This window comes from Penaeus vannamei, chromosome 4 (assembly GCF_042767895.1).
Source record: "Penaeus vannamei isolate JL-2024 chromosome 4, ASM4276789v1, whole genome shotgun sequence".
In the NCBI taxonomy this organism is placed as follows: domain Eukaryota; kingdom Metazoa; phylum Arthropoda; class Malacostraca; order Decapoda; family Penaeidae; genus Penaeus; species Penaeus vannamei.
In genome coordinates, this window is record NC_091552.1 from 51,513,167 (window position 1) to 51,525,666 (window position 12,500).

Here is a 12,500-nt window from a genome sequence, read left to right on the forward strand (position 1 = left end):
ACAGAGTTGGGAGAACTCTCCTTCATCGAGTTGAGCACAGGGAAGGAAGTTGGTGGCACCTACATCACTGTGCCAGTCACAGAGCTAGACTTGTGTCGGGACAACTCCTTGGATACTGTCTATTTGCTGGTCAGTCTTAGGGGTCTATTGATGTTGTAGATTTGATTTATTATTTCACATCTATGACCACCCATAGTAGGAATGGCAAATTATATATTATATTACTTAGTGAATTTATTATTAGATTTTGATGGAAATGTTATATGATATCTATCTTTTTACAGAGATGGCACAGCTATTTGTTAGATTGAACTTGCAATAAATGTGCACTTCAGTACTCAAAATTGTAATTTTGCAAAAATATAAAATCTAGCAATTTGACTTTATTACATATTGCCCATAGTTATCTTGCAAGACGGTGAATCAGACAACAAAAACATCTTTGAGTTGTCTTGCATGCTTTGCCTTAAAGATTCTCCATAAGTTCCCATGCAGTGATACTAGGATTGCTTAGCTCCTTTTAGGTATCTCTGGAGAAATTGCTCCGATCTTCATAGTGTAACAGTAGCTTTCCGCACGTTGCACAGGCTATGCTCACTACACAACTGTCCACAGCATTATGTATCCATCTGCCTCTCGTAGAAAAAGATTGGAATCAGGAAACTTCATTATTTACTTCTGGGCACCTTCAGCAGACCAATATTAATGACTGCAAACTCCTCACACTTCTCTTTGCTTTTGGTAAACAGAATCTGACCAAACCAATACTGGTTTGTTTCTAACACCATTGGTGAACCTTAAAGAGAGTGAGTTCTGCAGTCATGGATGGCTGTTTCAGTCTTCCTCTACAACCCAAACACCCCACACCTTTGGTTGGTGCAAGTAGAAGTAGACCTTTAGTTATCATCAGTCAGTCCATCAAATACCTCATCTGCAGCCTCTGGCTGGAGATTGTGTGTCTTTTACAAGTTGTCATCCTTAGCCTTTCAGGCAACTCTTGCAACAAAGTAAAAGTATTTTTTCACAGAAGATTCTATCAAAGTTCAGACCCTTGTCTCCACAGAGCAGCAGCACAGTCACACAACTTTTCAGCTCTTATGGCACGCAGGTGCCCTCTCCAGAGCCACCATCAGTACCATCATAGCAAAGGATTCCTCCATAGATTTCAAACTGTTTGCTGTTGAACAGACCAAGGGTGATTCTTTGGTAGCAGTACAAGCCCATCTAATAAGCCTTTGCCTCAGGACCTAAATTGCATAGCAGTAGTCTGGCCCAACCAGGTGACTTCTTCACAGATTCAACTTAGGACCACTCCTTTCCATTCGACTTCATCTCAGGCCTGCAGCAGCAGATACAACTACTTAGGCCCAAGCCCACCCATCCAGCAAGATCCAGGCCTTACCAAAACTTTACTTACCTGAGAAATTGCACATGGCTTCATGCATGTTGGAATGACCCATCCTCCACTGTAGCCAGCATATGATGGTCCCTTTCCATTCTGCCAGAGAAATGAGAAATTGACCATATGAAGAGGCAACAAGAACAATACTTTCACCACTGGCTGAGCCAAAACCTGCCTGCATTGAAGTGTAGGCAAGCTCATGTGTTGGCTCCCTCCATCATTGCACTAGGGGATGAATGCTTGCAGCATCAGCTTCCTGTACCTCGAGTAGGCCACACTCACTACACATCTAACCACAACTCCCAGGAAAAGACAGAAATTAAGTCACTTCATCATTTACTTCTGGTAAAAAAAGCACCACAACATCTCTTGTTTAGAGCAGAAGTGGTGAGTAGGAACATCATCTGTTGAAGTAAAATTAAAATATGTGGCCCATGTTCCCTTATTCACAGTCTGATTATCCACGTTGTCCCAAATGGTCTTGCTATAAAATAGCAAGAGGGGGTCAGTAGTATCGTCAGTCAACATGTGCACCTTATCTTGTTGCTCATCTAGGTGATGAGAAACTCATTTTCATGATTCCTTCACAGCAGATGCATCATATGGACAACATCCTTTATTGAGGTTGCATACTACCTGGATGTGCTGGAGTATTTGTCCCAAAAAGGTGATGCTTTGTGGGACATAGCCAGTCACACTGCCCTTCCCATCTCTGTAACTCCGGATTTACCAATGGGATTTGAGTCAACAAAGGAGGTTCATCTCACGTTATAAATTTTTATTATAATAGGACAATTTTTATTTTCTTCTCTTCACATCATCCTTTTCTTAGATTCTCAGCTTAATCCTTGGACTATGTCCTAGAATTCTGAAGCCATTCCCCTGTACACTTCCTAACTTGTTGGATCCAATTGTGTCTGGGAAATCACAGGACCAAAAATAGGAGCAGTGGTTTACGTAAGTGGCCAATATCCCAGGTGTAAGGCACTTGGGCTGGGCGCGTGCAGACACTAATGAGTTGTGGCAAGACTCAATGCCTCCATTATTTTGCATAAACTTTTTTAGCTTTTTTGCCATTTTCCAATGTCCATATTTGTCTTTTGATTCACTTTATCCAAATGGTAAAATATTATTTTCCTTGTGTAGACTCTATATAATCTCTATGTAGTAGTCTTTTTTTTTCGTAATTTTCAATTTTCCGTGCCATAGATCACATTGGCCAGGAATACAATGCAGAGCATGGAAATGACATCCTCCCTGGAGCCAGTACTCTTTAAGTCACAGCTTACATACATAATATTCCACATTTGTTTGTCGATGTGAATAACGCAAAAGCCCCATTCTAAGTGCCAAATGAGTCTAATCACACTCCAAGAGGGTAGTGCACTTATGACAAATCTTTTCCATCACCCTGGCCTTCACTCATGCCAGCAAGATCACGCCACCTGGCTCACGGCCATTTTTCCCGATGACAGCAAGTTCACGTTACCTGGCCTTTAACCCAGATTTTTCCATGACGGTATCATCACATCGCCCAGATCGCAGGGGTTAGATTACAAAAAAAATGCTAAACTGAATATTGTTGTTTTTTTGTTGGGAATAAAGGTAAAGATTCCATAGATAAAATTACGCCGATTAACGCTGATATATTTTGAAGCCAAAAATAAAAGGTTCCGAGCGGCTACAAAGTTGGCATGCAGGGCTGCCCTGAACTCTGCCCGCCCGCCGGCTGTAGCCCGCTGCTGCGTTGGAGCATGAGCCCCGATACAGTGTCACACTGGCGGGACACCCAGCAATGTTTATTTTTTTGGGTGTCTCACATGTTAGTGGGTTAAAGGGCAGTTTCCTACATAAAATGTATATTTCTGGACAAAGATTGTAAAAGTGACATATACCATAAATTTTTTGATATTAGAAATGTAAGCGTAAAATATCACTGCATGGTTGTCAAATTATACACTTTTTAATTTATTTTTCTCATTTTATTTATTTTTTATTTTTATTTATTTATTTTTATTATTATTATTTTTTCTTTTATTGAAAAATATGACGTGGTATCCTTACATGTAGTTTTCTTTTTTTCTTGTGTCCTTAGCTGCACATATGTAACCAAAGCATCCCTTGTAGATCACAGGGCCAGAGGACAGGCAGTGGCGCTTGGTGCTGGAGCAGCGCAGTAGCCAGTATCTCTTTCCCCTCGAACACATAACCCCTGAATGGCCAGATGATGAGAGTCCTGGGGCTTCGCTGCATCGCTCGGGACCCCCCCACCGATCCCGGCTGCTTGGCCTTAAGCAGCTGTCAGTGGAGAAGCTGCAAATGCTTAAGCAAAGACTTGCAGAGGCCAAGACGGGCACTAGGAGGAAACCATTAACTGAAAATAAAGGTAATGGATCATTACATTATTCACTTACTATTTTTCTCTCTGTCATCTTTCCTTTTTGTGTATCTAATTTTATTTACTCATATGTATTGAGCTAAGTTGATGTACTGCCCTTCTTTGTATGGATATGGAATTGATGATATTCAATTTGATTATCAGTAGCTGTCACCAAAATTCAGTTAACATGAAAGAGGCTTTGATTACAATCTCTATAGGTAATCTTAGCAAGATGACTGAATGGAGAAGATAATATGTAATTGATATAGCGAAGCACTTATATACAAAAAAAAATAAAAATAAAAAAATAAAAAATAAATAAATAAATAAATCATTGATTTTTATGAAAACAAACTGTAGATGATTACAGGACTATGTTTATAAGAAAAAGATAGATATCTTGTCATATGTTAGCCATGATATATTTCTTATGATATTGGCTGAAAACAAACATTAATTTGTGTTTGTGTGTTGTGGTAACACCTGGTTCTTCCATCTGGCAACACACTCTGCACGGAAATGGGTCCACATCTTTATGGGTACGTTTGGGGCACCACAGCTGTCCTCTCTTATCTATCATCCTGGCCAGCCATTACATAAATCTTGATGATTTTTATATCTATCAGTATCATTTACAGTAAATATGCAGTACCCAAGATTTACATGGGTATACACACTCCTAAGGACTGTTCAGCTTTTTGCCATTTCACTTCTATGACTAATGGCTGACCCAAGGTCGGTTTTCCTTTTTTCACACTTCTCTGTTTTTTTAAGTGGATTTGAAAAGAAAAAATATTAGCACCCACCTGGAGATGGTTACCATATTACACATTTCCAATGCAGATGAAATTAAGACAACCTCTTTTGAGCATGACAGAATTGTCCGCCATGTCTCGTGACCTTGATTTCACCGCTGTATCACAGGAGAGAGGGAGATGGAACCTGCCACCTGCATAACCCTTCATTAGTCTTGTGTTGTCCTTTTTTTATTTTACTTACTTAAGTACTTTTGATTTTTTCCTCCTTTACACTTTTTGCTTGTTCTTTTGTACATGCCATCCAACATTAGTTGTTGCACATGATATAAAGGACAGATTATATAGCTTTTGCTTTAGGTTTCACATTTAATGCCTTGTCTGTAATATTGTAATGTTATTTGCATCTCATTTTACTTCATGATAATAAGAAAAGGAAAAAAGATTGTGCAGGACCTCAGGCCATGCTTACTTTTTTCTTGAATGAAAATCAAGATGAAAGCTTGATATTTTTCTTTGAGAGGCACCATAAGGCCGTAAGTTGAACGAGCCTTCCAGAAATGGGAAATAATAGATTAACTATAAATTTAAGGCCAAAAAACAAACAAACATAGACTGGAATATTTACTCTAAAATTGACCCAGAATCCCTAAAGTGTTGAAGTTGCTTTCAGTAACAGAAAATATTAGTTGGAAATGTTAGATGTTCTTACAGTTATGTACTCCTAAGACCCCCAAGTTAGTAATGTCCTGTTGATGGTGTTTTCATGCATTTTAAAATTTTTCTGTTACATTTTTTTTATGCCCTGTACCAAATCCATGGCTTCCAGATTTACCACAGGCTGATGTCAAAGTAGACTTTTAGAGATACATTCAGTACTTGTCCGTTCTGCATTAGGGTGAACTGAGCTGAATGGAGATATAATCAGTCTCCGGACTCTTTGTGTGCAGGTGTGCCTGGCTATCAGTCTCAAGGCTATTAGGGGTGGGGTATGAATGCACACATTTTTTCTTTAGGATAAATAGGACTGGGCTTAATTTTAGAGCAGTTTTATTATATTACCACCTAGTGCAACAATTTTATAATTGCAGATCTATACTGGAGTTCCTTATATAAATTTCTCAAGGCAAACATGAAGAGGCCATGGATAACTTTGTTGGGTATCCTCGCTTTCAGGTACCCACCATCAACATAAAACCGAGATAGGGTTTTGAATGTTTATAGGATGAACCAGTAGTGAAGTAGGTATATTTTAGCAGTGATAACTCATCTTGACCGTACCAAAAAGTTTTACTGCTAAAAATGATGGCACATGGTCCTAAAAAGCCAAGAAATTTCATTTACCATCTACTTTCAATCTAAGAATATATATTTATGAGAATCAGCAAGCTCATCCAAATACCCTATAGAGCTTCGACCTTGCTGCAAAGAAAACAAGCACTGTAACTATTGTTTTATTTATTCCAGGTGTGGACACTTGTGATATTGATGAACTGTCAGCCACAACTACCCCAGAGCAAATTATGACAACCTCCACAACCTCCATAGCCTCAGGGGGTGACGGAGAGGCTGCTCCATGCATCTCTGCGAGACCCGAGAGGCTCTGCAAATTCATCCATGACGTTATTGCGACACCACAGTATGCCAAAGAAAGATACCTGTTAGCAGGGCATTGCAAACCAAACACTACATTGATGGTTAGTGGATTACTTTTTTGTCATCAGTACCTACTCTTTTTACGGACTGTTTTCTCATTTTGTTCTTGTTCTTATGATTGAATGATACAAATACATATGCACATGCACGTTGAAAGTTTGTGTGCATTCATTTACTTTTACAATATTTAGCAAGTCATGTCTTTTCTGCCAACAGATTTACAGCACTGATTTGGAACCCACTCCTCTCTTCGTCTTCAAAATTATACCTGATGCTGAGAAAATCATCCTCCAAGATGAGATGATCTTCCTCTCAGATGCAACATCGCGGCGGAAACTCACCATCATCTCTACATTCTTCTCATCCTCATCAAAGATAGATGGAACTATAGTAAGTTTTTAGTTTGATCAGATATTCCTGGGAAAGGGAGGGTAGTGAGATGAGTTTTATTGAACATTGTGCATTCCCTGTGTAAATGATGTAGATTATGATAATTCTTTATTTCTTATTTCAACTTTGGGGGTATTTTTATTTAATTAGTGTATTAATAGTATATTTAAGAATATTTAAGTATGACTATATTAGGTTCCTTTTTTTCAATTAGTTCCTTTTTTATTATATGCACTTTCCATACAAAAAGATTTTATTTTAGGAAATTTTATGCAGACACTTTAGGTAGCTCCTGCATGTCTGTTAAAAGAAAAGAGTGAAATGAAAGCCTATCATTCAACTTGCATAGTTATTGCAGTGATTACATGATCTATGTGTAGTATCAGCTATCAAGCAATTATAACCAAACCTATATATTTTACAGGACAGCAAGGTGAACCCAGTGATCCAGGAAATAGACTTGCCGGAGGACGAAGAAATTGTGTCCATGCACTCTAGTCCCCCCTTGATCTCACAGGATGCTAACAGCAGTCCACCGCGCTCAGGCAGGTCATCTGTTGTAGGGCGGATTGGCAGAGATGAAGAAGATGAAGACTATGTGGAACTGCCAAGTCACACATGGCCCCATGGATGCATTATATTAACTACCAAATCTTTGTATATATGTCAGCCAAGGTAGGTCTGTTGGGTCTAAGGTAGTAATTTTGTTTTATGAAGTAGCTTCAAAATAAAGTTACTTGCTTTGCTTACTAGTGTTACGTCTTGTTTTCCTATTTATGTGAGAGGTGAATTTAATCATCTATGGGAAATTCTTGGTAGAGTTTGGAAAAAGATTCTTACCTTTACTTTTGATTATTAGCTATGCAGGATGAAGATGAGGAAGATAAGACATGAAAACCATGAATGCATTCTTTACCTTGTAGCATTTTAACCTCTTAATTCCCTGGATCCAGATGCTTCACTGCCCACTCATGGCCCAAAGTCTGGGCATTAAGCTTACTAGTGCAATGGCTTTGACAAGTGTATGACTTGTAGGCCAGGCATGCACGAACACTCATGTGCGGTGAGAAGACTTTGCAATGTTATTTTCTCTATTTTTTTGCAAAATGTATTCCTTTTTTGCCATTTTTCAGTCTATATTTGTCTTTTGAGATGAGTCCATATCATCTCTAGCTTAGGTGTTTGACACCCCCAGCTCTAGGCAATCCTTAAATCAGTGCAGTAATAGTAACAATAATTAACTCTGGATGGGGGCTGGAGTGAAGGGAATATATGTGATGAAATATTGTTGCTGAATGGCGGGTGACAGGAAGGAGGTTAGACTCACTGGGTCTTTAGGAAGGCTCCTGCAGTATTTCCACCGGTAATCAAAGGTGGAATGTATCATCTGTGAGCCATGCCAGGAAAAGGACTGGCTCTAGGGAGGACACTAATTCCATGCACAGAAACCTATTCCAGCTCACTATGATGAGTGGTGCCGGTTGTGTTACGAAAATTTAACATGAAAGTCTAAGAAATAATGCAAATATCACTATGACTTATTGTTATTGCATAGTGTTAGGCTACATGGAGAGATAGTGTCTGCTCAGTAAAAACTGTCTATTACCATTTTTTACGATATATCATATGGTAGATATACACCTGGAAAAATTGCAAAACAGCAGTACATGAGTATGTGAAAAAGACCTAATAACAAAAAGGGAGCAAGGAACCTTGATACCATGTATAAATGATTGTGTGGACTGGGCCTACAAGCCACACACCCAAGAGAGTGATGCAATTTAAGTAAACTTAATGCCCAGATTTTGAGCCATGTGCAAACTTCAAGGCACCCATTTCCAACAGATTATTATTTTTTTTCTTTATATGCTCATTTATTGTTTTTCCCTACGTTGTTCCTGTTGCAATCTGTTCACCATGAATTCCACACATCAGCAATTGGGACACACCTGTTGCCAAGGGATTAAAGGGGGAGTAAGTTAGACATTATTTTTTATTTATTTATTTATCTTTCATTCTTTTTCTTTCTTTAACACAGAACCAGCGTAGAATCTCTCTTCATGGACTTGGTGCTTCGAGCAGGTGATATTGATAGTGCAAATAAGCTTGGTGTGATGTTCTCTCTGGACCCAAAGCTCTTTGAGCTTGCAGCAGATGTGAAGCTTCAGTCCAGGAATTTCAGTGCAGCCATTGCCTTGTATAAGCACTCGAGGGTTAGTCATTGCTATTTACTGTTGTTATGACACAGATAAAGATCAGTTTTTAGCTCTTTCTAATTAAATATTGAATGATGTAGTGTGACAAAGATAGTGAATTTTCTTTTGTGCTGATTTTGCTTTCATACTCCACAGTGTCCTCATGTGAAGTGCTCAATCAAGTTTGCTGGCCAAGGGCTAGTAACAGAGTTTCTCACCTACATGGGCACACTGACCAGTGGCGTGAGTGGGCCAGACCTTGGGGTGGAAGAGCGCCGCAACCTGGCTAACCTCGCCATCATATGTCATTTGCACCATCTGTGTCTTCCAGGCTCACACAAGCCACCTCAGCAGCAACAAGCCTTGAGAAACTTGCTTCTCTTCCTTAGGGACAATCAGTACTATGATGAAGTGCTGGCACTCGCTCTGGCTGCTGGCTCCTGGCGCTGGGAGACCCTGCAGTACCTGGCTGCTTCACGAGGCCTCTATCTTGAGAAACTACAGCTTTTGATGGCATCACAGGCGTCCCCTATTCTAGACTCAATTGAACTTGACCAGTTAGGAGGCCAGACCAGCATTGACAGCGTCTCTCCTCTGGCACGAGAGAGGGAGGCTGGCTATCTGCACTGTGTTTCAGACCCAGAGCTACGGCAGGTCCTCCTGACTCGTCCAACACTGGCACGAAGACACATTGCTCTTGTGCTAGGGTTGCTTTCTACACTCGAGGTCCCTGTCCTCCGCCGTCTGGCTGACTTATACAATCCAACACAGCCAGCAATAAGGCCATTCTTACAGACAACCAATGGTAAAAAACAGGCATTTCCTCCATTATCATCAATGGTCCACAACTCTTGCCTGCTTGCATATGGTAGTGAAGAGCTGGTGTCAGTTGAAGCATTTGTTGAGGTATTCCTTTCTATCATCATTCATCTAAACCAAAGAAGAGGTTGGATGTATAATCCTGAGCTTCTAACCTACAAGGTGGAGATTCCAAAAGAGGTGAGGACTGCACTGTTCACACCATGACTTGTTTGATATTGGAAATTTGTGATTCTTGCACTTATTATTATTCTTTTGCACATAATCAGTCTGTCTTCCTCAGATTGTGCCAGTACCTGTGGATAAAGTACATCACCAGGTGTTGGCATGTGGATATGGTCACACTTCACTGATTATTGGTGATGCTCTATACACATGGGGCAGGCCAGACTATGGTGTTTTGGGCCATGGGTCTCGGTGCACCACAAACCCTAAGCTTGTGTCAGGTGTGAATGTCTTTCTCCCAGAAGATCAGGAGGTTAGTTCGTTTTATTTTTGTGGTGAATGGATACTCCGCTTTTTCTATATATTGCATTGAATGTCATTAGAATAAAGTAATGGAAGTTATTGGAAATCAGATGTTTTAGTTTACTAAAGCTTATAGTTGTAAGAACTTTTCCACCATGACTTACATGATGCTAAAACACACTGCAAGAAGGGCAAAGGAACTCCTTTCTCACCTGCTAACCCACCCCAACAGCCGAACCTCAATGGCACCGTCCCCCACCTTGTGTCTGGCACCAGCCCCTTGACACCACTCATGAATGGCAGAGGCCAGACTAGCTTAGTTTCCGATGGCTCCGAGCCGAGGATGGTTTCATACTTTGCCCAGATGAAAGTGCTGAGTGTGGCTGCAGGGAAGAACCATATGCTAGCCATCACGGATAATGGGGTAAGTAGAAAGATAATGATAATGAGTTTGCTTTCTATGTTATTGTAAAATTTATGTTTTTGTTGAAGTCTCTCTTTATTTATAAAGTGAAAGCATAAATCAAAGAATATCAGGAGTAATATAACCATGAAAACACTTCTTGATATAATTTTCTCATTTACATTTTACATTATATTACAAATTTTTCTCTTCTCTTGTACACACAGTAGGTGACTTCTGAAACCTTTTTTCTATTTAACAGGTCTATGGTTGGGGTAATAGCAGGTATGGTCAGGTAGGCACAGGTAGTACAGGTCGCTATCCCAGGCCCACCCTGCTAACAAGTCTTGAGGGGAAGGGCATTGTGAATATTGCCTGTGGGCAGTTCCACTCGATGGCAGTCAGTGAGGATGGCAAGTGAGTGTGCACAGTAAATAATATTGTGTTTTATGTGATGCTTGCAGTATGAATATTTATTTGATATTTATTTTTATAGGGCTGCCTTTAATTAGTGAGATTTTTTTTTTTTTTTTGAAGGAATGATTTCAGCCTTCTCTTTTCTTTTTCAGGCTGTACACATGGGGTTGGGGGGTCCATGGGCAGCTTGGGCACAGTAGCGTGGAGGATGTGCAGGTGCCCACTGCCATTGAGAGATTAGCCAAAAAGGTACAAAAGTCTCTGTTACTACATTGTTAAGAAACATGTGGATGTATTTGATGTACATTTCAGTTGGGAATGATGAGAACCTGCCATAAATAATACGACTTTTTTTTTTTTTTTTTTTTTTTTTTTTTCCAGAAAATTGTTCTAGCACAAGGTGGTTATGCACACACTGTAGCCATGGCCTCAGATGGGTCTGTGTACGCATGGGGCTGTGGAACATATGGGCAGTGTGGAAATGGTGGAATCATGAAAGTGACAAGGCCAGAGAGAGTCCCCCTCCCTGGACTTGCAACACACCTAGCTGCTGGATACTTCCAAAATGTATGTTTGTTGGTCATTTGTTCATTTTGGTGCCATACCAAGTGATGACTAGACAGGATTTTATAATTGCATCAGTGAGGTACTGTGTAATATGGACTGTTTTTTAAGTTTTGTTTTTTTCACCTTATGACATTTTATTTGTCCAGATTGCTGTAACAAAGAACCACAAAGTGTACACATGGGGCAATAATCCAGCCTGCCTTAGGGTACAGGCTCAGCTGCAACGGCGGGCCCGACTAACACAGCAAGGTGAAGGAGGAAAGAAAGAGGTAGAGAATGGCAAAATGAATGGTGAGAGCAAGGAAGAAAACAGCCCTGACCACAAGGCAGAAAATAGCTCAGGGATCACTGGAGAAACACCAGAACTGCAGTCACCAGATAAGGATGAGCTCAGCAAGGCTGTCAATGGTGCTAGTTCCGAATCTGAAAGCCAAGGCACACTCAGTGAGGGAGAAGCAGAGGTAGTCCTTGATGACGGTGAAGACACCATTGCAACTCTGCCCGAAGATGAGGAGGAGGCAGAGGGCAATGGAGGTGCCAAGTCTTTCATTATTTCCCCTGAACCGTCTCCAGAGAAGGCATCTGAGGTCAGGATAGGGAATGGCGATGATAGAGAGAAGTCTGATGAGGCCAGCAATGCGGACAGCACAAACAACAGCCAGAGCTCAAACCCACCTCAAGAAAACACCAGTGAAGGAAATTCCAACAGTAGTTCAAATAGCAATGGAAGTTAGTGTTATTTAAAAGATTTATTGTATTAACCCAATGCCCCGGGAAAATGTTGTGTTCACTGTAGTATTGTTTTGTGAAACTTCTATGCACATAGATGGCTCTGCCAGTGCTTAGCCACAAAGGATTCAATTAGTAGACCTTGTGACCTCACCTGATTTCACCTTTCCTTGAGTTTACACGAAAATTCTTTTATAATGCTGTCAGTATTGATATTTTTATTTTTATTATAGGTATCATGATTACCACAATGTTATTGACATTACTAACAGCAACATTAGATACCAGAAAATATTTTTTAAAATCAAGGAAAAGGGTA

At 40.2% G+C, this 12,500-nt stretch overlaps 1 protein-coding gene across 2 annotated transcripts in view; it reads left to right on the forward strand.

Moving 5' to 3' along the window:
• ca (RCC1 and BTB domain containing protein claret) overlaps positions 1-12,500 on the forward strand; it is a 35,977-nt gene that overhangs the window by 12,301 nt on the left and 11,176 nt on the right. For both annotated transcript variants that reach the window (XM_070121206.1, XM_070121207.1), the window contains exons 5-17: positions 1-129; positions 3,530-3,788; positions 6,005-6,234; positions 6,410-6,583; positions 7,008-7,258; positions 8,622-8,796; positions 8,935-9,777; positions 9,881-10,075; positions 10,298-10,489; positions 10,731-10,885; positions 11,038-11,134; positions 11,267-11,452; positions 11,599-12,181. The exon at positions 1-129 is cut by the window's left edge and continues 43 nt beyond it. In XM_070121206.1, coding sequence (XP_069977307.1) covers positions 1-129; positions 3,530-3,788; positions 6,005-6,234; positions 6,410-6,583; positions 7,008-7,258; positions 8,622-8,796; positions 8,935-9,777; positions 9,881-10,075; positions 10,298-10,489; positions 10,731-10,885; positions 11,038-11,134; positions 11,267-11,452; positions 11,599-12,181 — 3,469 coding nt within the window. The remainder of the gene's footprint in view (positions 130-3,529; positions 3,789-6,004; positions 6,235-6,409; positions 6,584-7,007; positions 7,259-8,621; positions 8,797-8,934; positions 9,778-9,880; positions 10,076-10,297; positions 10,490-10,730; positions 10,886-11,037; positions 11,135-11,266; positions 11,453-11,598; positions 12,182-12,500) is intronic.